The sequence below is a fragment of the Macrobrachium nipponense genome, chromosome 48 (assembly GCF_015104395.2).
Source record: "Macrobrachium nipponense isolate FS-2020 chromosome 48, ASM1510439v2, whole genome shotgun sequence".
Lineage (NCBI taxonomy): Eukaryota > Metazoa > Arthropoda > Malacostraca > Decapoda > Palaemonidae > Macrobrachium > Macrobrachium nipponense.
Window position 1 is genome coordinate 8,150,374 of NC_087223.1, and position 23,292 is coordinate 8,173,665.

The 23,292-nt window shown below is 40.1% G+C and overlaps 1 protein-coding gene across 1 annotated transcript; it reads left to right on the forward strand.

The window, feature by feature from the left end:
• Window positions 1–644: 644 nt before the first annotated feature.
• LOC135204996 (uncharacterized) lies at window positions 645–22,112 on the forward strand. Its single transcript, XM_064235225.1, is given in 6 exon segments — window positions 645–746; window positions 2,769–5,913; window positions 5,916–7,518; window positions 13,511–13,600; window positions 16,253–16,313; window positions 18,120–22,112. Coding segments are annotated over 6 exon segments (8,766 nt in total). The 5' UTR covers window positions 645–734; the 3' UTR covers window positions 21,975–22,112.
• Window positions 22,113–23,292: the final 1,180 nt, after the last annotated feature.

Consider the following 23,292-nt stretch of genomic DNA (forward strand, 5'->3'; position numbering starts at 1 on the left):
TATAATGAACTACATTACCGCATTTATAGGTTAAATTCGGCTTCACGAATTTAACCTATATAGAGGGTATACAATAATGCACTTAGATAATACACTACTGTAACACTATTTTTGATTGATGACACGAGAAGGCACCTATATTAATAAGTGAAATCCTAGTCTGGCTTTCCATGGGACAGTTGGTCAATGTAGTTGATTGTGACAGATTTCATATCCTGCTCTTTCTCAGTCCATACATCTTAATCGGGGCATCCCTGCCCCTAACAATTTCCTGTCCCGTCGAATAGCGGGATTGTATGATACTCCCGTGACGTCACGAGCAATGGACAGATGTAGGTGAGCTGGTCAAAGGAAGGCCATGGTTATCTTGCCTGAAAACTAAAAACTACGGCCGATATTGGGGCAATGGGAGGAGGTCCCTAGAGGAGGGTCCTACAGGAAGGTCCTACAGGAGGGTACGGGCAGCGGTCCCCGAAGGACAGAGGGACATCCCCCAGGAGAAGCAGAGAAGACTCTACGCGTGGAAGACTGCTCTGAAAAATCACATTTTTTTTCTGGGCCATCTTTTAGACTCGTCTAGGAGGAGGGGAAGCCCCCCCGGGGGAGGAGATGGGGGTGGGGGATGCTGAATGTGATTGGTGAGGTGGACAAGGGCGGGGCTTCCGGGCGTGGTCCGCCGGTATATAAGGGCTTGCCCGAGCAGACTAGGGCACGGCACACATCAGGCGTTCGTCATGAAGACACTGGTGAGCTACGAGATCCGTTCTCATACATTCTTATACATTCGCATACATGCCTACAAATTTATCATACATACAGTTATACAGTAGTGAAACCGACTAGTGATTGTGATATTGTAGTGAATTATATACTAGTTGACTCCTGTCATGTAATCAGCAACGTGTTTTCCATACATTCATACATTTTCTCATACATTTATACAGGTACTGAGAAATGAACTTGTGAACGTGAAATTGTGACGAATTATTGTTCATTTATATTCATACGTACACATACACACACACACATATATATAGTTAGATAGATGTGTAGAAATACTTTACAATATTTTCATAAATCCATACCTTTTTCTTATACATTCACACAGGTTTTTCATGAAGCCGAATTTAACCCATAAATGCGCTATTGTAGTTAATTACAAACACCAAGTCTCAGCGTGAGTTTGAACTAGGTTTCCGTTATTGTGATCTTATATCTTATGATTTGTTCCTAAAATTAATTGTAAAGTTCCTTTAAACTCGTAAGTGAGATGTCTCGGTGAAATATATAGTCATCAAGTACTTTAATAAATTCTTTAAATCTTGCTGCGCATTTATGAATTTATCAAAGTGTTTTATCATACACTCCACTAGTTTTTCTTACGCAAATATCGATAATTCACTATAACTCTAACCTATTTGAAATTTTAATCCCAAAAAATGACAACATGACTTATCAGTTTTGCTAAATGTACTTTTTGAGGCTTTTAAGCAGCAAATACTGATACTGGATACCTTTCTGTGTTAGCGTTGAAATAGCTACTGTGTGGAGCAAGTCATAATTCCTTTGGATAACTACATATCTATATATTCTTTTAATGGTGGAATATCAATATCCAATTCTAAAAATAGTGCTCTATTTCCAGATTAGTAAATTCCAAAAAAATTTTTTATTCAAATGTTCTGTTAATCCCAAATATGGAATTGCAAGACTGTTGGTTAACCGCAAAATTCATTAAAGCTCCATTGGATAACTTTTTGTGTTACCGTTGAAGTTACCGATTATCTCTGTTGATAATTTCTAAAATAAATCTTATCAAAATATTTTTTCAATATTGTTAATTCATTGAAATACCTTATCAGATAATTTAGCGAATGCTTTGTATATAACAAGAAATATTTTTCTATTATTTTGTCTTAATTTTCTAAAATGATTATATCCAAATATAGCTATTTCAAATTGATTCCATTTTATGTGAAAATATATATTTCTTTAAAATCTTGGAAGGGCTGTCTCACCGATTAGCGTGCAATCTGAATGACATCCTATCAAAATAACGTCGGCGCTTTCGTAGGGCACTCGCTTCTAAATCTGTCTTATTACCGTGGATATCGAATCCTAAGTCTACTTCTGATTTTTGCATATTCGTAGATTGTCAACGGTATAAGATTTCTCGCAAAATTACTCAAGCCACTTAAAAGAATTTATTTATGTATTTATCTATTTATTATTTATTCTGTTATCGGTTTATTTCTCTCAATTCCTATATAGATATAGATTATAGATTGTTTGGCAAGTTAAAGGCCTACTTCGCTAATTCCCCACAAATAAATGTACTTTATGATCAATAAGTGAACAACATCTAATTTTTTCTGAAACTTTTAAACTATGCTAAAAGACAAATTAATGCTAGAACTTCTCACACTTAATACTTATCGCTTATATTAGATTCTGGTATGCATCTGCACTTTATTAAATACAAATATTAGACTTTCATAACGGCATATTTTTTCACAAACGTATGTAAGAATGAATAGAAATATACCTGTATACATAATAGTATACGGAGAGAGAGAGAGAGAGAGAGAGAGAGAGAGAGAGAGAGAGAGAGAGAGAGAGAGATTTAAGTCTAAGAAACGGAAATCTCAACTGTGAGTTGGTAATATTTAGTTTAGCATAGCGACACACATTAACCCAGTTAACCCAGTCAAATTCAGCCGCCCATAGAAAAAAAGCGAGGTATTATAAAAGAGCATTTCCGCCCGCAGGTGATAGCAGCGTTGGTGGTTGCAGCGGTAAGCACTCCGCTACCAGACGACCATGACTGGGAGGGAAAGTCAGTCCCAGGAAAGGTTCGTGCGGTGCATACTGGGCTCCATCATGGGGCAGTTAACTACGTTGCCGTCCCAACTGTCCAACACGTTGCCGTGCCTGTTCACCATTACCAAACCTCTTACGTCGTAAGCGGAGGACCCGTCCCAACGCCGGAAGTCCAGCAAGCAACAGCTGCATTCATGGCTGCATGGAATGCAGCTGCCGCTGGGGCAACGAGGATTCAGTCAACCCTCGTCAAGAGTGGAACTCCTGGACACTATGTTGTGCAAGTCCCACAGCAGGTTCAGGCTACGCAAGAAGTACAGAGAGCAACATCTGAATTCATGGCTGCCTGGAATGAGGCTGCCAGACGTGCTTCAACAGTCACTCATGCTGTATACAGTGCGCCTCAACCAGTCCAGCAGACTGCTGATGTTAAGAGGGCAACAGAGGAATTCATGGCAGCGTGGGAAGCTGCTGCGCGCCAGGCTTCCAGCATCAAGCAAGCAGTTTCTTACACTGGAACTCCCCAGCAAGTTGATCACACTGATGAGGTCAAAAGGGCAACAGCAGAATTCATGGCTGAATGGGAAAGGGCTGCTGCTCGTGTACCAAAGATCGAATCAACCATGTACTCTATTTCTGGAACAGTAGCAGCGCCTGGTTCTCACCACACCACTGGATCTGCTCCCCAATTCTCTCCTTCTGTTGAACAAGCTACTGCCGAGTTCATGAGGGCCTGGAATGCTGCTGCTGCAGCTGCCGCAGCTGCCCCTGATGTCAACATCATTATGGGAGCTAGCTCTCGTCCCTCTACCTCCCACGCTGTTTCTTACCATGCTGCTGCCCCTGCTGCTGTTTCATACTCTTCAGTTTCCAGCAGTGGAGTTCCCCAACCAGTTCAACCCACCCCTGAAGTACAGAGAGCTACTGCTGCCTTCATGGCTGCATGGAACAAGGCTGCTGCTCAGGCATCCACTATTCAGTCTACTCTCGTCAAGAGCTCAGCAGCTGGTCATTACACAGTAACAATTCCCAGACAGGTTGAAGCTACTGAAGAAGTCAAGAGGGCAACTGCTGCTTTCATGGCTGCCTGGAATGAAGCTGCCAGCCGTGCAACAACTGTCGAACATGCTATCTACAGTGCTCCCCAGCCAGTTAGAGAAACCGAAGAAGTCCGACGAGCTACTGCTGAATTCATGGCTTCCTGGGAAGCTGCTGCCCAACAGGCTTCTGCTATGAGGCAAGCAATCTCTTACTCTGGAGTGCCTCGACAGGTTGAACACACTGATGCAGTAAAGAAAGCTACTGAAGAATTCATGGCCGCCTGGGAAGAGGCTGCTGCTCGTGTGCCTAAGATTGCATCAACCATGTACACAATTTCTGGAACTGTTGCAGCCCCTGCCTCTCACCACACCACTGGATCTGCTCCCCAGTTCTCTCCCTCTGTTGAACAAGCTACTGCTGAATTCATGAGGGCCTGGAATGCTGCTGCTAAGGCCGCTGCTGATGCTCCTGATGTAAACATCATCATGGGAGCTAGCTCTCGTCCCTCTGCCTCCCACTCTGTTTCTTACCATGCCGCTGCCCCTGCTGTTCACCATGCCCCTGCTGCTGTTTCATACTCTTCAGTTTCCAGCAGTGGAGTTCCCCAACCAGTTCAACCCACCCCTGAAGTACAGAGAGCTACTGCTGCCTTCATGGCTGCATGGAACAAGGCTGCTGCTCAGGCATCCACTATTCAGTCTACTCTCGTCAAGAGCTCAGCAGCTGGTCATTACACAGTAACGATCCCCAGACAGGTTGAAGCTACTGAAGAAGTCAAGAGGGCAACTGCTGCTTTCATGGCTGCCTGGAATGAAGCTGCCAGCCGTGCAACAACTGTCGAACATGCTATCTACAGTGCTCCCCAGCCAGTTAGAGAAACCGAAGAAGTCCGAAGAGCTACTGAAGAGTTCATGGAAGCTTGGGAAGCTGCTGCCCAACAGGCTTCTGCTATGAGGCAAGCAATCTCTTACTCTGGAGTCCCTCGTCAGGTTGAACACACTGATGCAGTGAAGAAAGCTACTGAAGAATTCATGGCCGCCTGGGAAAAAGCTGCCGCTCGTGTACCCAAGATCGAATCAACCATGTACTCTATTTCTGGAACTGTTGCAGCTCCTGCCTCCTACCACACCACTGGATCTGCTCCTCAGTTCACTCCCTCTGTTGAACAAGCCACTGCTGAATTCATGAAGGTATGGAATGCTGCTGCTAAGGCTGCTGCTGATGCTCCTGATGTAAACATCATCATGGGAGCTAGCTCTCTTCCTTCTACCTCCCACGCTGTTTCTTACCATGCCGCTGCCCCTGCTGTGCACCATGCCCCTGCTGCTGTTTCATACTCTTCAGTTTCCAGCAGTGGAGTTCCCCAACCAGTTCAACCCACCCCAGAAGTACAGAGAGCTACTGCTGCCTTCATGGCTGCATGGAACAGGGCTGCTGCTCAGGCATCCACTATTCAGTCTACTCTCGTCAAGAGTTCAGCACCTGGTCATTACACAGTAACGATCCCCAGACAGGTTGAAGCTACTGAAGAAGTCAAGAGGGCAACTGCTGCTTTCATGGCTGCCTGGAATGAAGCTGCTGGTCGCGCAACAACTGTCGAACATGCTATCTACAGTGTCCCTCAACCAGTTAGAGAAACCGAAGAAGTCCGAAGAGCTACTGAAGAGTTCATGGAAGCTTGGGAAGCTGCTGCCCAACAGGCTTCTGCTATGAGGCAAGCAATCTCTTACTCTGGAGTCCCTCGTCAGGTTGAACACACTGATGCAGTGAAGAAAGCTACTGAAGAATTCATGGCCGCCTGGGAAAAAGCTGCCGCTCGTGTACCCAAGATCGAATCAACCATTTACACTATTTCTGGAACTGTTGCAGCCCCTGCCTCCTACCACACCACTGGATCTGCTCCTCAGTTCACTCCCTCTGTTGAACAAGCCACTGCTGAATTCATGAAGGCCTGGAATGCTGCTGCTAAGGCTGCTGCTGATGCTCCTGATGTAAACATCATCATGGGAGCTAGCTCTCTTCTTTATTCTACCCACGCTGTTTCTTACCATGCGCTGCCCCTGCTGTTCACCATGCCCCTGCTGCTGTTTCATACTCTTCAGTTTCCAGCAGTGGAGTTCCCCAACCAGTTCAACCCACCCCAGAAGTACAGAGAGCTACTGCTGCCTTCATGGCTGCATGGAACAAGGCTGCTGCTCAAGCAACCACTATTCAGTCTACTCTCGTCAAGAGCTCAGCAGCTGGTCATTACACAGTAACAATCCCCAGACAGGTTGAAGCTACTGAAGAAGTCAAGAGGGCAACTGCTGCTTTCATGGCTGCCTGGAATGAAGCTGCCAGCCGTGCAACAACTGTTGAACATGCTATCTACAGTGCTCCCCAGCCAGTTAGAGAAACCGAAGAAGTCCGAAGAGCTACTGAAGAGTTCATGGAAGCTTGGGAAGCTGCTGCCCAACAGGCTTCTGCTATGAGGCAAGCAATCTCTTACTCTGGAGTCCCTCGTCAGGTTGAACACACTGATGCAGTGAAGAAAGCTACTGAAGAATTCATGGCCGCCTGGGAAAAAGCTGCCGCTCGTGTACCCAAGATCGAATCAACCATGTACTCTATTTCTGGAACTGTTGCAGCTCCTGCCTCCTACCACACCACTGGATCTGCTCCTCAGTTCACTCCCTCTGTTGAACAAGCCACTGCTGAATTCATGAAGGCCTGGAATGCTGCTGCTGCTGCAGCAGCAGCTGCTCCTGACAGGGACATTATCATGGGCAGTTCACACACTGTATCCCATCATGCTCCATCCCCAGCTACCTATTCTACTGGCTCAGCTCAGGCCTACACTTCATCAGTACATGTTGGAGCTCCCCAACCAGTTCAGCCAACACCAGAAGTACAAAGAGCCACAGCTGCTTTCATGGCTGCTTGGAATGCAGCAGCTGAGAGGGCTAATATAGTGCAGACAAAATTGTACAAGTCTTCCGGCTCAGGACACCAGGCTCAGGTTCCTCAGCAGGCTGCTGACACAGATGCTGTTAGGAAAGCAACACAAGAGTTCATGGCAGCATGGAACGCAGCCGCTCGTCGTGGAACGGTAGTGGAGCAGGCTGTTTCATCTCTTCCCCAGCAGGTTCAAGAAACTGCCGAAGTGAAACAAGCTACTGCCGAATTCATGTCATCGTGGCATGCTGCAGCTCAGCGGGCCTTTGCCATCAGCCAAGCGCTTCCCTCTACTGGTGCCTACACAGCCCATCAACCAGTAACTGCTACTGCAGATGTGCAGAGAGCCACTGCTGATTTCATGGCTGCCTGGAATGAGGCAGCATCTAGAGTTCCAAAGATCGAAACCGCCATGTATTCCCTTTCTGGTTCCAGCGCTGTCAGCGGTGTTTCAGCAGGCTCAGCTCCAGTGCCAGTTGCAGACACACCTGAGGTCGCTGCAGCCAAGGAGGCTTTCATGGCCAAGTTCCGCGAAGCCGAGGCAGCTGCCCTTCGCACCTCTGTCAGGAGAGGAGTCCTTCCAGCACCCACTGTGCTAGCAGTTGCACCCGTACACACTGTTGTATACAGTGCTGGTGCACCTCAGCAAGGGTACACCTTCAACGGCCGTCTTTTCGCTCCCGTAGCTGGTCTTCCGCAATACGTAAAACCTTGCACATGTTAGTCGATGTTTCTACAAGAGGTTAATAAATTTGGTGAATGTGTTTATGTTTTAAGATATGAAATTTTTATGTAAATACGATAAATAAAGAGCAAGAACTGAACTTTTGAGAAGCTTTTGTTTTATTATCACATTTTCTTAAAAGCCAATGATCTGAACTACATCTGTATGCAACTTTAAACTACAGTAAATAATATCACCTTATTCTTGACACTTTGTAAGATACTCTTGCATACAAATTTAGAGAAGGTAACAGCATTAATGGTCTTTCCAGTTAATAGTATTTAAATAAATAATTGAAGTTAACTTACAAATTTTAAATATTATACCTATTTTCTTCAATAGATTCAAATAAGTTTCGAGGAGTAGCTACAAACAAGGCTGATATTAAGTGGTTGATAATTACACCTGGACTCAACTGAGATAGGATGTATATGCTTGGCAAATATAAGACCAGCCTGCTACCTCTGAAAATACTGAAAGACTCATTGAACATTTGTTATGGAATTTCTTGAAGGTTTACAGTCATTACAAATTGCTCGTATTTTACTTAACAGTTCATAATAATATTGGAACATATTCTTATCTTAATGGCAGTATCGAATAGAAGTCAAAAGCCATCAACTGAGTTAAAGATGGAGTGTGTTGGTGTGAGAGTATGTGCCTGAGTGTGTAAACCAAGGAACAACTCCATTCATGGGGATCACTTGGTGCTAATCTCACTAATCTCACTCATCCTAATAGTACTGTTACATATCCCATGAAATGAAATTCATTCCCCACAAGAATTTCTGATCAGTGGTCATGAGTACAGTGCTACGTTACTCCAATGGCTTCTGAGACCTTACTGCGACCCGTTACAGCTCCAAAGGCCTGTTACAAAACTCGCAAGCGACCTATGGGACTCGGTGACAACGAAAGTATACAGAAGAACTCCCCACTGACGAAAATCGCATCAATTAAGGGTTCTTGATTTGCCAGTGCTCTCAGTGAGCTCCAGTCAATGGTCGTGGGCTCAAGTATTTTTCCCAGAACACTGATAAATAACCACGTGCAAAATAAAGAAGCAGTTTGGTTAATTGACAAATAGATAAACTGGTATGCAAGTGTGTTTTCAATAAATAAATAAATAAATAAATAAATAAGTAGATAAATAAATAAATAGATAAATAAATGAGTAAAGAAATAAAATTGATATATTAAATATATTAAAGTGCATTTGATGTCAAGGACTTGACGAAAGTAAAAATTCTGAGGTCGGCATAAAGCGGTTCTCGTTAAAGATTTGAAAAAAAAAGGACAAAACGAATAAAATTGAACCCAAATTGCTTGGTAAAGACCTTCACCACTTTCCCCTCTGAATGAATCGAATTTATCAACACATTATCTGGAAAACAAATATCTTTTAAACAGTTCTGTTTTATATAGTTTTAAGAACCGCTCGAGAAATAACTCCTTGATAGTGAACAAGATAGTTTTATGTTCATTCTAACAATAATCGTATTAACGAATGCTTATTTTCATGTGTAAATACATCGAAAATAATCATCATTATGCTGCCAGCTACCTCCCCAAATTATTTCAGCACAAATCAAATAATCAAAATTAAAAAAAAATTCCTCTTAAAAAGTTGACCCCAGTTATCCCTGATCCAAAAGAAATGAAAATAAAGATCATACCTGTTTTAACAATCAGGATTCCCTGATTTCGAGCCAACAGAGTTGTCGAAGGACTTCAAGGGACTCTCCTAGGATTCCATGCGTTTCTCAATACTGCTGGAAGCCTCAAGTAGATTTGGCTTTGGGGAACTGAGAAACAATACTTGAGTGTTCTCGCTGGGAGACAGAGATGCAATACCAATTCTTGCCAGGAAGGGAAGTTTGACAAGTCAGTAGTGTCTCATTAATAATAAGACACATTGACAGCAATATGACAACAACAACAACAACAACAACAACAACAACAACAACAACAACAATAATAATAATGATAAATAATAATAATAATAATAATAATAATAATAATAATAATAAATAAATAATAAATATAATAATAAAATAATAATAATAGTTTGAAAAATAGAAAAATCACTACTTTTTTGAGGAAGGAGAGAGAGAGAGAGAGAGAGAGAGAGAGAGACGAGAGAGAGAGAGAGAGAGAGAGAGAGAGAGGAGAGAGAGAGAGTTACCTATGATGTACTGACTTGAATTTCAAGTCATTGGCCACTGTAGACCTGTTCCATATGAATAGGGTTAAATTCTGAATAATATGATAATAATAATGATAAAGCTAAACTGAATAATTTTCCTAAAAAATATTAGAAAAATCCAACTTCATGATAAAAAAAAGGAATAAATATATTAAAGATGTATATTTTGAGCAACATAAAACAAAAGTAGATATAAAGAATAAATCAAAATATTACAAATGAATAAATGAACAATAGCTTGGAAAATCAACAGCAAAATGTAATATACGATTTAAAAAACAAAATCACAGTCTATTTTTTCAACCGGAAGTGTAAATTCCCTTACTAAAAAAAAGCCCAAAAAAATTGGCCCCCCCCCAAAAAAAGTGCAAAAGCAAAACTGTTACAAGCACATTAACAAATGCAAATCCCGCTAACAAAAGCGAAAGTCCAAAAAACAAAAACATGTCCTTGTTTCGACATAAAAATAAAAAAGTGGTTCACTAACTGTTGGGATGTCTAATATTTAGTAGTTTTTTCCCACTCATGAACTTTGATATTTATTTGTCACAAAAAAAATTAAATAATGTGATACTTCAATCTTTGAAATTTCATATGACACGAAGAGGAGCATTTTGAATAATAATAATAAAATAATAATAATAATAATAATAATAATAATAATAATAATAATAATAATAATAATAATAATAATAATAATAATAATAATATTTGTTGTTGTTAGGGCAATTTGCTCAATAGTAAAGAAACCTTGGTCCTCTGGCTAGCAAGGCGATTGTCATTCACTAGCTAGACTAATAGACATATGTATATATACACACACTGTACATATATTATATGTATATTTATATACATGCATATATTTATATATATACATATCCATACATACATACACATATAAGCATATACATACATATATATAGACATACATTCACACATTATATATATATATATATATATATATATATATATATATATATATATATATATATATATATATATATTATATAAGTTGAAGGCGGTTGCTTGAAACCAGATAAACAGCACTGGAGGAAGGACAGATAACCAACATCCTTTTCTTTTTATATAATTTATTAGGCTGACGTTTCAGGACCATGTGTCCCATTTTCGAAGCTAAAAATGAAAAAGTGCAACAGCATTCAAAATAGACTCAGATTAAAACATGATCAAAAAGTTATTTCTTAACATGAAGAAATGCAAAGGGAGGTACAAGAGAAGGGAACAGTGGTTTCCAGGTAGTGCTGAAGGCAAAAGCTGAGTGACTCAGACACTCAGGTTTTGGTTCCGACGGAAACTCAAGATAGGTACTACAGAGGAGTTGACGTGGACTGAGTATTTAATTGGGGAACCAGTTGTTTAATAAAAAGAGATTCGAGTAACGACAATTGGTGCTCGTTTGGAGCTTTGCCTATTTTTTTGAAAACCTTGTGATTAATATTGTACTTGCATTGTTTTCCCATGGTCTCTGATACAGAAAAATTCGGGTTTTGATAGCTTCACCCGTACTATAGCTAACTCCACGATGAGAACCCAATATTACCTTCAGTAGCCTCTGGGTGGAGCCCACGTACTTCCCCAGGTCACATCTGGGGCAATTAAACAAATATATGACTCTCGAGGTCATCAAAGGAAGCAGACTCTCTTAATATTTAAACATAGACTTAATGGTCATTGAGTAACATTGAATTAGTTTTAAGTGTCAATTCTTGATGAAAATGTCTATCATAGATTAGGGGGACACCAGCGTAGAAAGGTAGTTTAGGTAGCGTTGGTAGTTCAAACTGTGAGTGGAAGATATTATTTATAAATTTTCGCAATTGTTTGTAAAAGAGTTTAGATGGGAAACAATTATTTACAAAATATTGGTGGAGAAACATAATCTATGATAAACATTTCTATCAAGAATTGAGACTTATTGTAAGCTAGCACCGACCGGCAGTCGATTGAAAACTGATTCCGTGTAACCGAAAGACCATTAAGTCTTTGTTTAAGTATAAAGAGAGTCTGCTTCCTTTGATGATTTCAAGAGTCATAGATTTGTTAATTACCCCAGATGTGAGCTGGGTGAAGTACGTGGGCTCGTAGAAGGTAAAATTGGATCCCCATCGTGGAGCTAGCTATCGTAAGGGCGCCAACCTATCAAATACCTAATTTTCTTGGGAAAGAAATGCAAGTACAATATTAATTACAAGGATTTCAAAATAACAGACAAAGCTCCAAGCGAACACCAATTGGCAATACTCGAATCTCTTTTTATTAAACAGTGACAGTCACTCAGCTTTTGCCTTCAGCACTACCTGGTAATCACTGTTCCCTTCTCTTGTACCTCCCTTTGCATTTCTTAAGAAATAACTTTATATCATGTTTTAATCTGAGTCTATTTTTAATTCTGTTGCTCTTTTCATTTTTAGCCTCGAAAATGAGACACATGGTCCTGAAACGTCAGCGTAATAAATTACATTAAAAGGATTTCGTTCTCTCTCCTTACTCCAATGCTCTCTCTCTCTCTCTCTATATTATATATATATATATATATATATATATATATATATATAAATATATATAGATATATATATATATATATATACATAGCCTCTATATTATATATATATATATATATATATATATATATATATATATATATATATATATATAGATAATATAGTAGGATGATATATATATATCGATATATACACACACACACACACATATATATATATATATATATATATATATATATATATATATATATATATATATATATATATATATATATATATACACATAGCCTCAATTCCTGGGTTATGAAGATAAAAGAGTACCTGGTAGATAATCGACTGCGCTTGGTCGCATCTATGGCAGACAAGGTCAAAGGGCTAGCAATCCAGTCCCAAAACACTGAATCGTCAGCGGAACACCCTATAGGGAACAGCGTCTCATTTCTAACGTCGATATGCAATGGAATTACATTAAAGAATGGAAATACATGATATTTGCATTATATAAGTCCATTCTCTTCGCATTATCCGATTTAGTAGGTCACAGAAATACTTCTTTTCAAGATGAAACATTGTCGCTTCGGATGTTTTTTCCATATATTGATTTATGTTTTTATAAACAAATATATCAGCATTTCCTTCGTCAGCTGTCTCATAAGACTACGTGATTAGGTACTTGTGGAATCTAGGACAAACACTGAAATTGCATTGTTTCCTATGGCCTCAAAAGTCATGTGTGTGCGTTAGTTCGTACGAATGTCAACTTTTCCTAAACTCTAAATGTAACTTATAAGAACTTTCATGAGCTCATACTTCCGAGATGAGTCTCGACTCTGTACACAGATAGTTCAATATAAGTCTATTTTGTACCTTGGATTTTGTTTCAAGAACCTCGAAGAAGATCCGATATGAATGAAGGTGAAGACGACATTCTTCTATGAGACGACCAGAGAGAGAGAGAGAGAGAGAGAATACGGACGCAATCGTCTGATTCCACACCGATATTCACAATTGTGAATCAAAATTACCCAACAGCTGACCGCTTTTCCTGCACCATCGCAGAAAGCTGGTCGAAGCCATAACAGATATTCAGCGTTTGATTCTCTCCCTCTTCCATTGGCTGTGGAATCTTGGTTTGGTCAGCCAATAGTTTTTTTCCCCCCACCTACAATCCACAGCAGTCGTCTAACTACTAGGTACAGAAATGACTGCTTAGGTCCCATGGATATAGTGGAGTTTAAGACAACGTGGCTTTAGGCATTGCAGCCCGCTCGGGGATCGATCCCATGCAGAACATGTCATAACCACAGGACCACGAGTTCCAAATAGTATCTATTACAGCCCTGGGCATACAAGGTACTAGGCCAGGAGCGAACTTTGGCCCTGGAAAACGCGAGTATCGACCTGTACCACTCATTCACAGTGTCATTATTATTATTATTGTTATTATTATTATTATTATTAACGAAAATCAAACCAGAAATGGTCCATTCTCGAAGACCCGGTAAATAATCCTTACCCCATTCGAACCAAAGTTAACATTACGGTTTACCCAATAAAACCGTTTATTATCATCATTATTATTATTATTCAGTCAAACCAAAAATAGCCCCAGTCTCCAACGCCCTGTGAATATCCAACGCCTCATTTCGACCCAAACTTAACAGTACATTTTGCCGGACAAAACCAAACCGCCAATTATTTTCAGGCCTAATAAACGATAATTCGGGAGGCTCGGCTTAAGAATCCTAGAATCCTTCGCCGAATAAACGTCATAAATGTACAAAGGTCACTTGTTCCTCGAAGGATATCATCTAAGAAACACTACTAGAATGAAGGCTATCGCTCACACGACGCCTAGAAACAATACTGGGTTATGAGTGTGTTGCTTCTCATACGTCTTGTAGAGGTGGTTCAAGATGTCAAGTATTTAGTAGCTAGATTTGTGTAGATATTATTATTATTATCATTATCACAAAGAACATTCATATGCTGAGACAAAATATGAAATTATCCAAAAATGCTGAAAGAATCAAGTAATGAAATAAACATACAATTAAATAGATAATTACAAATTTTAAAAAAATAACAAGTGCTCAACATTAGAACAAAATGATCTCATGAATAAAAGGGAATATGAATTAATGATAAGACTTTTATCATTGCTTCTGTATTTCCATATCCTCCTCAGATTTATAGACGAGAGAGAGAGAGAGAGAGAGAGAGAGAGAGAGAGAGAGAGAGAGAGAGAGAGAGAGAGACACTAGACTTTACGAAATAAGAGTATTTCCCCCAATTAAACCTACTTTAGGCAAAAATGAACTTGTTGCTGGGCCAAGCCTGATTTGAATTCGCAATGCTTGACTGATCTGGGCATCAAAACAGGAAATGGCTTAGGATTTTTGTCCAGAAGGAAGAAGTTTCTCATAAAAGGAGGTAGTCTGTGGTGAGATATACTACACACACACACTTATATACATACACACAAAAGCTTATGACCTTTTTTTATATCATCAATTATGTATTATTATTATTACTATTATTATTAATTTGGTCTACCACAGTCCTCCAATTCGACTGGGTGGTATTTATAGTATGTGAGATTGTCTCTTATTATATTATTTATTCAGAAGATGTGCCCTATACGTATGCAACATGCCCACTAAAGGGCCATTGACTTCAAATTAAATAAATAAATAATTTTTTTTTTAAATACAAGGAGAACAGTATCAGAGTAGTAATATGAAGTTGGTAGCCCAAAGTCATTTTTCTAGAGCCCTGCAGATACTAATAACCAATTACATCTGGTTAACAGAGGCAGGAGCGACCCACGAATCTAGCAATTAAGGGCTGAGGGCTGAGACGCGCAAGTACAAAGCCCAATTTCCCTGAATGCGTCCTCGCATGATGACAAAGAGGGCTTTGTGAAGTAGTGTCGTTTAGTGAATGTCTGCATTTGTGTTTTGTATGAAAGTTAACAAATTAGGTTATATATATTTGCAATTATTTGGTTAGCTTTTAAAAAGTGACAGGGAACACACGTCAATATATCTCTTTTACTGTGAATACTGACAGAAACACAGCCACAAACATAGACACAGACACACACACACAATATAATATATATATATTTATTCCTAATATATTTTGTATATAACTATTAATTTTATCGTAAATATTTTGTATATGGCTCTACAGCTGAAATAAAGAATTTGAATTTGAATTTGAATATATATATATATATATATTATATATATATATATATATATATATATATATATATACATATATATATATATATATATACATAATATATATATCTATATATAATATATATTATATATATATATATATATATATATATATATATGATAAACCTCTTCCTTCCGGACAAAAATTCTAAACCATTTTCCTGTTTTGATCAGGTCCAGTCAAGTAATATGAATCAAAATCAGGGTGGACTTAGTAACAAGTTTAATATTTTCGCCTAAAGCTGGGTTAATGGGGGGAAATAATGTTATTTCGTAAAGTGTAGTCTCTCTCTTTATATATATATATATATATATATATATATATATATATATATATATATATATATATATATATATATACACATATAAACCGAATGTTTTGATAATTTTTTCAGCATTATCAAGCCTACTCCCAAATATCAGCTTCTGTAATAGTGACCCTTAAAACGATTTTTTGAAAATTGCCGTAGAACACGGATGCTCTCACCCTCCTTTCTCATCCCTCACAAAGAAATCGTAGCAACAGTTGTCAACAACGAGCAGCCACGTTCACCTTCACAAATAAATCTCGAACACTATTCCGCTATCAATTTACCCTCGCCCGCCTTTTTCTGGACATGAGCTTAAAAACGCTACTCGCCTTGTCATACACGCTTCACCCCTCCTCCCACCTGGGCATAATTGGGCTGTTTGGGCGTCTGGGGCCCGCCTCAGGGTAGCAGCGTTCTCCCCCGGGATCCCAAAATTCGTATATAAGGGCCCGCAAGAGGCTTCGAGGCATGGCACAGCTGCAGGAGACGACCGCCATGAAGATCCTGGTGAGTACTTCAAGTCTTGTCTATGTTAACATTCGTCATTTCTCACTGAAGGATTCTGATAGGCTTCCAAAGTGCTGATATATTTCGCTGTTGGGTTAAACCTTTTGGTTATATTTTTCTTGTATTGACAGGCTGTTGTAAGTCTTTACTGTAGTCAACATTTATGACTCTTTAATATAGTCAACATTTTTTACTCTTTGCTGTAGTCAACATTTTTTACTCTTTACTGTAGTCAAAATTTTTTACTCTTTACTGTAGTCAAAATTTTTTACTCTTTCCTGTAGTCAACATTATAACTTTAATGTAGTCAGCATTTATAATTTTCTATTGTAGTCAACATTTTGATCGTGTTTTTCGGGTCAGTTGTCCTTTGATGGTTTGTCTGTCGTGGTAAATGTTTTAGCCTGAAACACCTTCGTATACAGTTTGGTATGTTGACATTATTCTCCGGTACAACCTCAGTCATAAACTTCTATCAGGTTTGTGTTCAATCGAAACTATACCAAACTAAGAGGAATTGTAATGTGTTGCTATAACTTTATGTGCTTTGACAAATCTGATAATGTTCCATTTACTAATCGTGGTTCATTTCAGCCTTCGTTAGGCAAAAGCTTACTCTCACTGGCCATATCATACTTTATAGTGACTTACATAGATTTATTACCAGTGCCGACTTTTCACGAATTAATGAATCTGGAATTTTAAAGTTAAGTATCCATGTTCTTCTCATGTGTCTCTTATTCACTGGCTAGTTAGCAGTTATCTGTGTTCACTGGCTGGTTAGCAGTTATCTGTATTCACTGACTGGTTAGCAGTTATCTGTATTCATTGACTGGCTAGCAGTTATTCATATTCACTGACTAGTTAGAAGCTATTTATATTCACTGACTGGTTAGCAGTTACTTACATTCACTGACTGGTTAGCAGCTATTTATATTCACTGACTGGTTAGCAGTTACTTACATACACTTACTGGTTAGGAATTATTTATATTCACTGACAGGTTAGCAATTATTTATATTCACTGACTGGTTAGCAGCTATTCATATTCACTGATTGGTAAGCAGCTGTTTATATTCCTGACTGTTTAGTAAGTATTTATATTCACTGACTGGTTAGCAGCTATTTTCTAAGTACATTGCTTAGCCAGGTTTAAAATGATTCTGCATAATGAACATGTGTCATACTTTGGGTAGAATTGTTTACCTAAGAAATGTTTCTAAGCTTTATTTTGTTTAAAATGTTCTGCATAATGAACCTGTGCACACTGGGTAAATTGTTTACCTAAGAAATGTTTCTAAGCTTCATTTTGTTTATTAATCTGCTTTGGGCAAGACTGGTGCAGCTGTTTACAGCTACGTTGATTATCATTACTATGAACGTTTTGGCGTTTGATGACAGAATAATAATAATAATAATATTAATAATAATAATAATAATAATAATTTAGCATATTCAAACTTGGTCATCAAGATGGCGAATTTTAGCAATGCCTTTTTTTATATATACTCAATAAATGTCAATCAAGATATGGCGATTTTAACTGTGCCTTTTTTTTGTTTTATATACTCAGAAATGTCAACAAATGTCAACAAGTTCCAGTGCCTTTGTTTTACTAACACAAACATTAAAAACATCCTACTCTATAAGTAGTAAATATATATGTATATGTGTTGCTTCAGGCTTAGGTTAAATTACAGCAGTAGGCTGAACTTGCCAGTGGGCCCTTCATTTGAAAATAAATCTATGAAAATATTGATTTTCCTCTATAAATTCCATTCCCTTGATGGCAATCTCTCTCTCCAGGTAATAGCAGTGTTAGTGGTAGCAGCGGCTGGATGGCCGATTCCAGACGACTCCAACGGGAAGTCCTGGGAAGGTCGAGATAATGGCAAGGCAGATCTAGCTGGGCACCATCAACATTCAGGTCATTACGTCCACCAAGCAGCTACCGCGTCAGTACAACCAACACCTGAAGTACAGCAGGCAACTGCGGCGTTCATGTCAGCTTGGAACGAGGCAGCTGCCCGTGCTGCAAAAATTCAGTCGACGCTTGTTAAGAGTGGCACCTCCAGCGGTCAATATGTTGTCGAGGTACCCAGACAGGTAGAGGCTACTAATGAGGTGGAAAGAGCAACCTCCGAATTCATGGCCGCTTGGAATCAGGCAGCCCGAAGGGCCTATACCGTCGAGCATGCAGTGCACGCTGCACCCCAGCCAGTGCAAGAGACAGCCGACGTTAAACGAGCAACTGCCGAGTTTATGTCAGCATGGGAGGCTGCTGCCCGCCAAGCTTCTGCCATCAAGCAAGCTGTATCTTATACAGACTCACACCATCAGGTTGATCACACCGCTGAGGTAAAGAAAGCTACTGCAGACTTTATGGCTGCATGGAATGAGGCTGCTTCTCGAGTGCCCCAAATCAAATCCACAATGTATACCATTTCTGGCACTGTAGACTCACCTGCTTCTCTTCATACCAAAGATTCTGGCGCACGGTTCACTCCTTCTGTTGAACAAGCAACAGCAGAATTCATGAGAGCGTGGCATGCAGCAGCAGAGGCTGCAAAAGCAGCACAGGATACTAATGTCATCACAAAATCTGACTCTCATTCTTCTTGGTACACTAACGAAGGCCTAACAGCTTCTAGTCATTCTTCAGCTCCAGCCTCATCTTTACAGCATCATTCTGGTGTTCCACAGCCAGTTAAGCCAACCCCAGAAGTAGAAAGAGCCACTGCTGCTTTCATGGCTGCCTGGAATGAGGCTGCTGCTCGTGCAAAGGTCATTGAATCGACCCTCGTCAAAAGTTCATGGGATGGCCAATACACAGTCGAAGTTCCAAGGCAGGTACAAGAAACTGAAGAAGTGAAAAGAGCTACTGCTCAATTCACGGCAGCCTGGAATGAAGCTGCATCACGCGCATCAACTGTTAAACAAGCTGTGCACAGTCGCAAAGAGTCAGAAGGAGAAACCTACAATGTTGAAAAGGAAACTTCAGAGTTTGTGTCTGCTTGGGGGGCTGCTGCTGAACGTGCTTCTGATATCAGGAGAGAGATAAGTTACACACGTGCTCCTGAACCAGTTGATCACACTGATGCTGTAAAGAGAGCTACTGCCGAGTTCATGTCTGCCTGGAAAGAAGCAGCTGACCGTGTTCCAAGGATCAAGTCAACCATGTACTCCATTTCTGGAGCTGTAGCTGCCCCTGCTTCCCATCAAGTTAGAGAGTCTGCTACAGTCTTCAGTCCATCTGTCGAGCAAGCAACTGCTGAATTCATGAGGGCCTGGCATGCAGCAGCAAAGGCAGCAGCAGATGCCCCAGACACTGATGTCACTTCTGATTATACTTACTCAGACAAATCTTCCTCTTATAGAGCTTCTGAAGTATCAGCTCATCACACTGGTGTTCCACAGCCAGTTAAGCCAACCCCAGAAGTAGAAAGAGCCACTGCTGCTTTCATGGCTGCCTGGAATGAGGCTGCTTCTCGTGCAAAGGTCATTGAATCGACTCTCGTCAAAAGTTCATGGGATGGCCAATACACTGTCGAAGTTCCAAGGCAGGTACAAGAAACTGAAGAAGTGAAAAGAGCTACTGCTCAATTCACGGCAGCCTGGAATGAAGCTGCATCACGCGCATCAACTGTTAAACAAGCAGTGCACAGTCGCAAAGAGTCAGAAGGAGAAACCTACAATGTTGAAAGGGAAACTTCCGAGTTTGTGTCTGCTTGGGGGGCTGCTGCTGAACGTGCTTCTGATATCAGGAGAGAGATAAGTTACACACGTGCTCCTGAACCAGTTGATCACACTGATGCTGTAAAGAGAGCTACTGCCGAGTTCATGGCTGCCTGGAAAGAAGCAGCTGACCGTGTTCCAAGGATCAAGTCAACCATGTACTCCATTTCTGGAGCTGTAGCTGCCCCTGCTTCCCATCAAGTAAGAGAGTCTGCTACAGTCTTCAGTCCATCTGTCGAGCAAGCAACTGCTGAATTCATGAGGGCCTGGCATGCAGCAGCAAAGGCAGCAGCAGATGCCCCAGACACTGATGTAATCACAGGTTCTGCCTCTGTCACTTCTGATCATTTCTATTCCGATAAGTCTTCCTCTCATAGAACTTCTGAAGTATCGCCTCATGAAGATGGTGTTCTGCAGCCAGTTAGGCCAACCCCAGAAGTAGAGCGAGCCACTGCTGCATTTATGGCTGCCTGGAACAAGGCTGCTGATAGAGCTGTCCTTATTGAGTCAACACTTGCAAAGAAATCATCTGTTGACCGTGAAGAAGTTGAATTTGCAAAGGAAGATGCAGAAGCTGAAGAGGTAAAGAAAGCAACTGATGAATTTACTGAGGCCTGGAATGAAGCTTCCCAACATGAATCTACTATTAAACAGGCTTTGCACAGTGCTCCTAAGCCAGTAAAGGAAACAGAAGATGTTGAAAGAGCCACTTCTGAATTCATGTCTGCTTGGGAAACTGCAGCCCAACAAGCTTCTGGCATTGGAAGGTTTGTAAGTCCTGGTGGCGCTCCACAGCCTGTTGATCACACTGCTGAAGTGAAAATGGCTACTCAGCAGTTTTTGTCTGCCTGGAAAGAAGCTGCTAGACGTGTTCCCAAAATTGAGTCATCCATATACAGAATATCTGGCACAAAGGCATCACCCACTACTCACCATACAACAGCTGTCTCTGTTCCTCAGTTCACTCCTTCAGTAGCAGAAGCAACTGCTGAATTCACGAAGGCATGGAACGCTGCAGCTGCTGGAACCTCTCATAGAAGCAAAGAAATAAGTTTCAAACCAGTCAGTCAGGACTCATCATCTGCAACCCGAGAAGGAGCTGAAGGCCAGGCGTATCAGTCATCCTCAAAAGTTACTACAGTTCTTGAGACTGTGCAACCCACACCAGAGGTGCAGAGTGCCACAGCATCATTCATGGCTGCATGGAATGCAGCAGCTGAGAGAGCAAACAAAATCCAGTCTTTATTGGTCAAATCATCCCACCTTGGACAGAAAGTGGAAATTCCTCAACAAGCCCAAGACACAGATGCTGTGAAGGTAGCTACTGAAGAATTCATGGCTTCCTGGAATGCAGCAGCCCAAAGTGGAGCTGCAGTTGAACAGGCTTTTTCTGCTCTACCTCAGCAAACTGCTGATGTTCAGAGGGCTACAGCCGAGTTCATGGCTGCATGGCATGCTGCTGCAGAACAGGCTTCAGCAATCAAGCAGTCAATCCCTGCTTCTTCTGGCACCTCCACAGCAGTTCAGGGAGTTGCCACTACCCAAGATGTACAGAGAGCAACAGCTGATTTCATGGCTGCCTGGAACCAGGCAGCAGCCCGAGTGCCAAAGATAGAGACGACTATGTACACCCTCTCCGGCACCGGATGTAATTGTGAGGGAACTCCTGCTGCAGTCGTTGACACGCCCGAGGTCCTTGCAGCCAGAGAGGCCTTCATGACCAAGTTCCGTGAAGCTCAGAACGCTGCTTCTCGAGCCTCTGCAAGCCAAGGGGTCCTTCCTCTACCTAAAGGAACAGCTGCTACACCATCTGTGCATGCCGTTGTGTTCAACACTGGTGCACCTGCGCAGGTGTATACTTTTGATGGCCGGCTCTTCGCACCTGTTGCTGGCCTGCCAAAGGATGTCAAGGAAGTGAAGAACTGAGCATGATCCAACTGAAGCCTTTCCAAGTTGTATAGACTTTGTATAACGAATTTAAGTACTACAAAGATTTTAATATATACTATAGAATTATAAAAGCCAATTGTCAAGATAAAAAATCATTAAAAAAATGGAACTTCTCTTGAGACTTTCAACTTCCTAATGCTTTACATCCATCTCAATCCATCCCTACACCTGAGTTAGGAAAGTAAATGCTCACAAATATTTGGGCATTCCTAAAGAGGAGAGGAAGAGGCATTCTCTGTCTCTTTCTGAATAATGAAATGGAGGAGTAAAATTTAAGCTTTTAAATAGAAAGACATAATAGATGGCACATATACCAAATGTCATCCTCCACTTACACTTCTCCCAACAAAACTTTTAGCAAAATTCTTTATAATTTAGCACTCACAAAGCATCCATTTGATTTAAAAACAGTTAGGTCTAAGACGAAATCAAAACCGAATAAACTGGTTGTTAACCTAATTGATTAATCTGAGCTTTTATCCAGGAAATTCTGCATTCCAGATACCTGATTACTTATGGGGCATAAAAGGCAGACATGTGATTTTTAATGAGAAAATAAAAAAATGGGGATGATATCATCAGATAGCGTTTTATGGAGAGAGAGAGAGAGAGAGAGAGAGAGAGAGAGAGAGAGAGAGAGAGAGAGGACATTTTGCAATGAGTTTTGTATTGTTTGTATGTGTTCTGGTGTGGACCTCCGTACTCTGAACAAGTAGTAGAGAACAAGTAATTGAGCAAACCGGATCGAGCTTAATGTCTTGCAAATTAACCGCTTAGTACGTCATCTATTGGCAGCAAATAGATATACATTTATATATATGCTTAAAAAATCACAGTAGATCAGCGTGACTTCATTAAATAAGCGAATACCACTGGAAAATGATAGTCAGAAATCCAAGCGCTTTAGTCTTTACTAAGACATTGTCAATATCTTAGTAAAGACGAAAGCGCTTACACTTATATATATATATATATATATATATATATATATATATATAGATAGATATATATATATATTATAATATCTATATATATATATATATATAATATATATATATCATATATATATAATATATATATATATATATATATATATATATATATATATATATATCTATTATTATATATATATATGATATATATATTTATGTATGTATGTATGTAAAGATTGAAGAGATAGAGCGTATTTGCACCAAAAAGTGAACAAATATGCAGCGATTTCGTATTTTGTATGAGGCTCCCAAAGTGAACGCCTCTGCCATCTAGTGGCGACAAAATGAACCAATAAAACCAG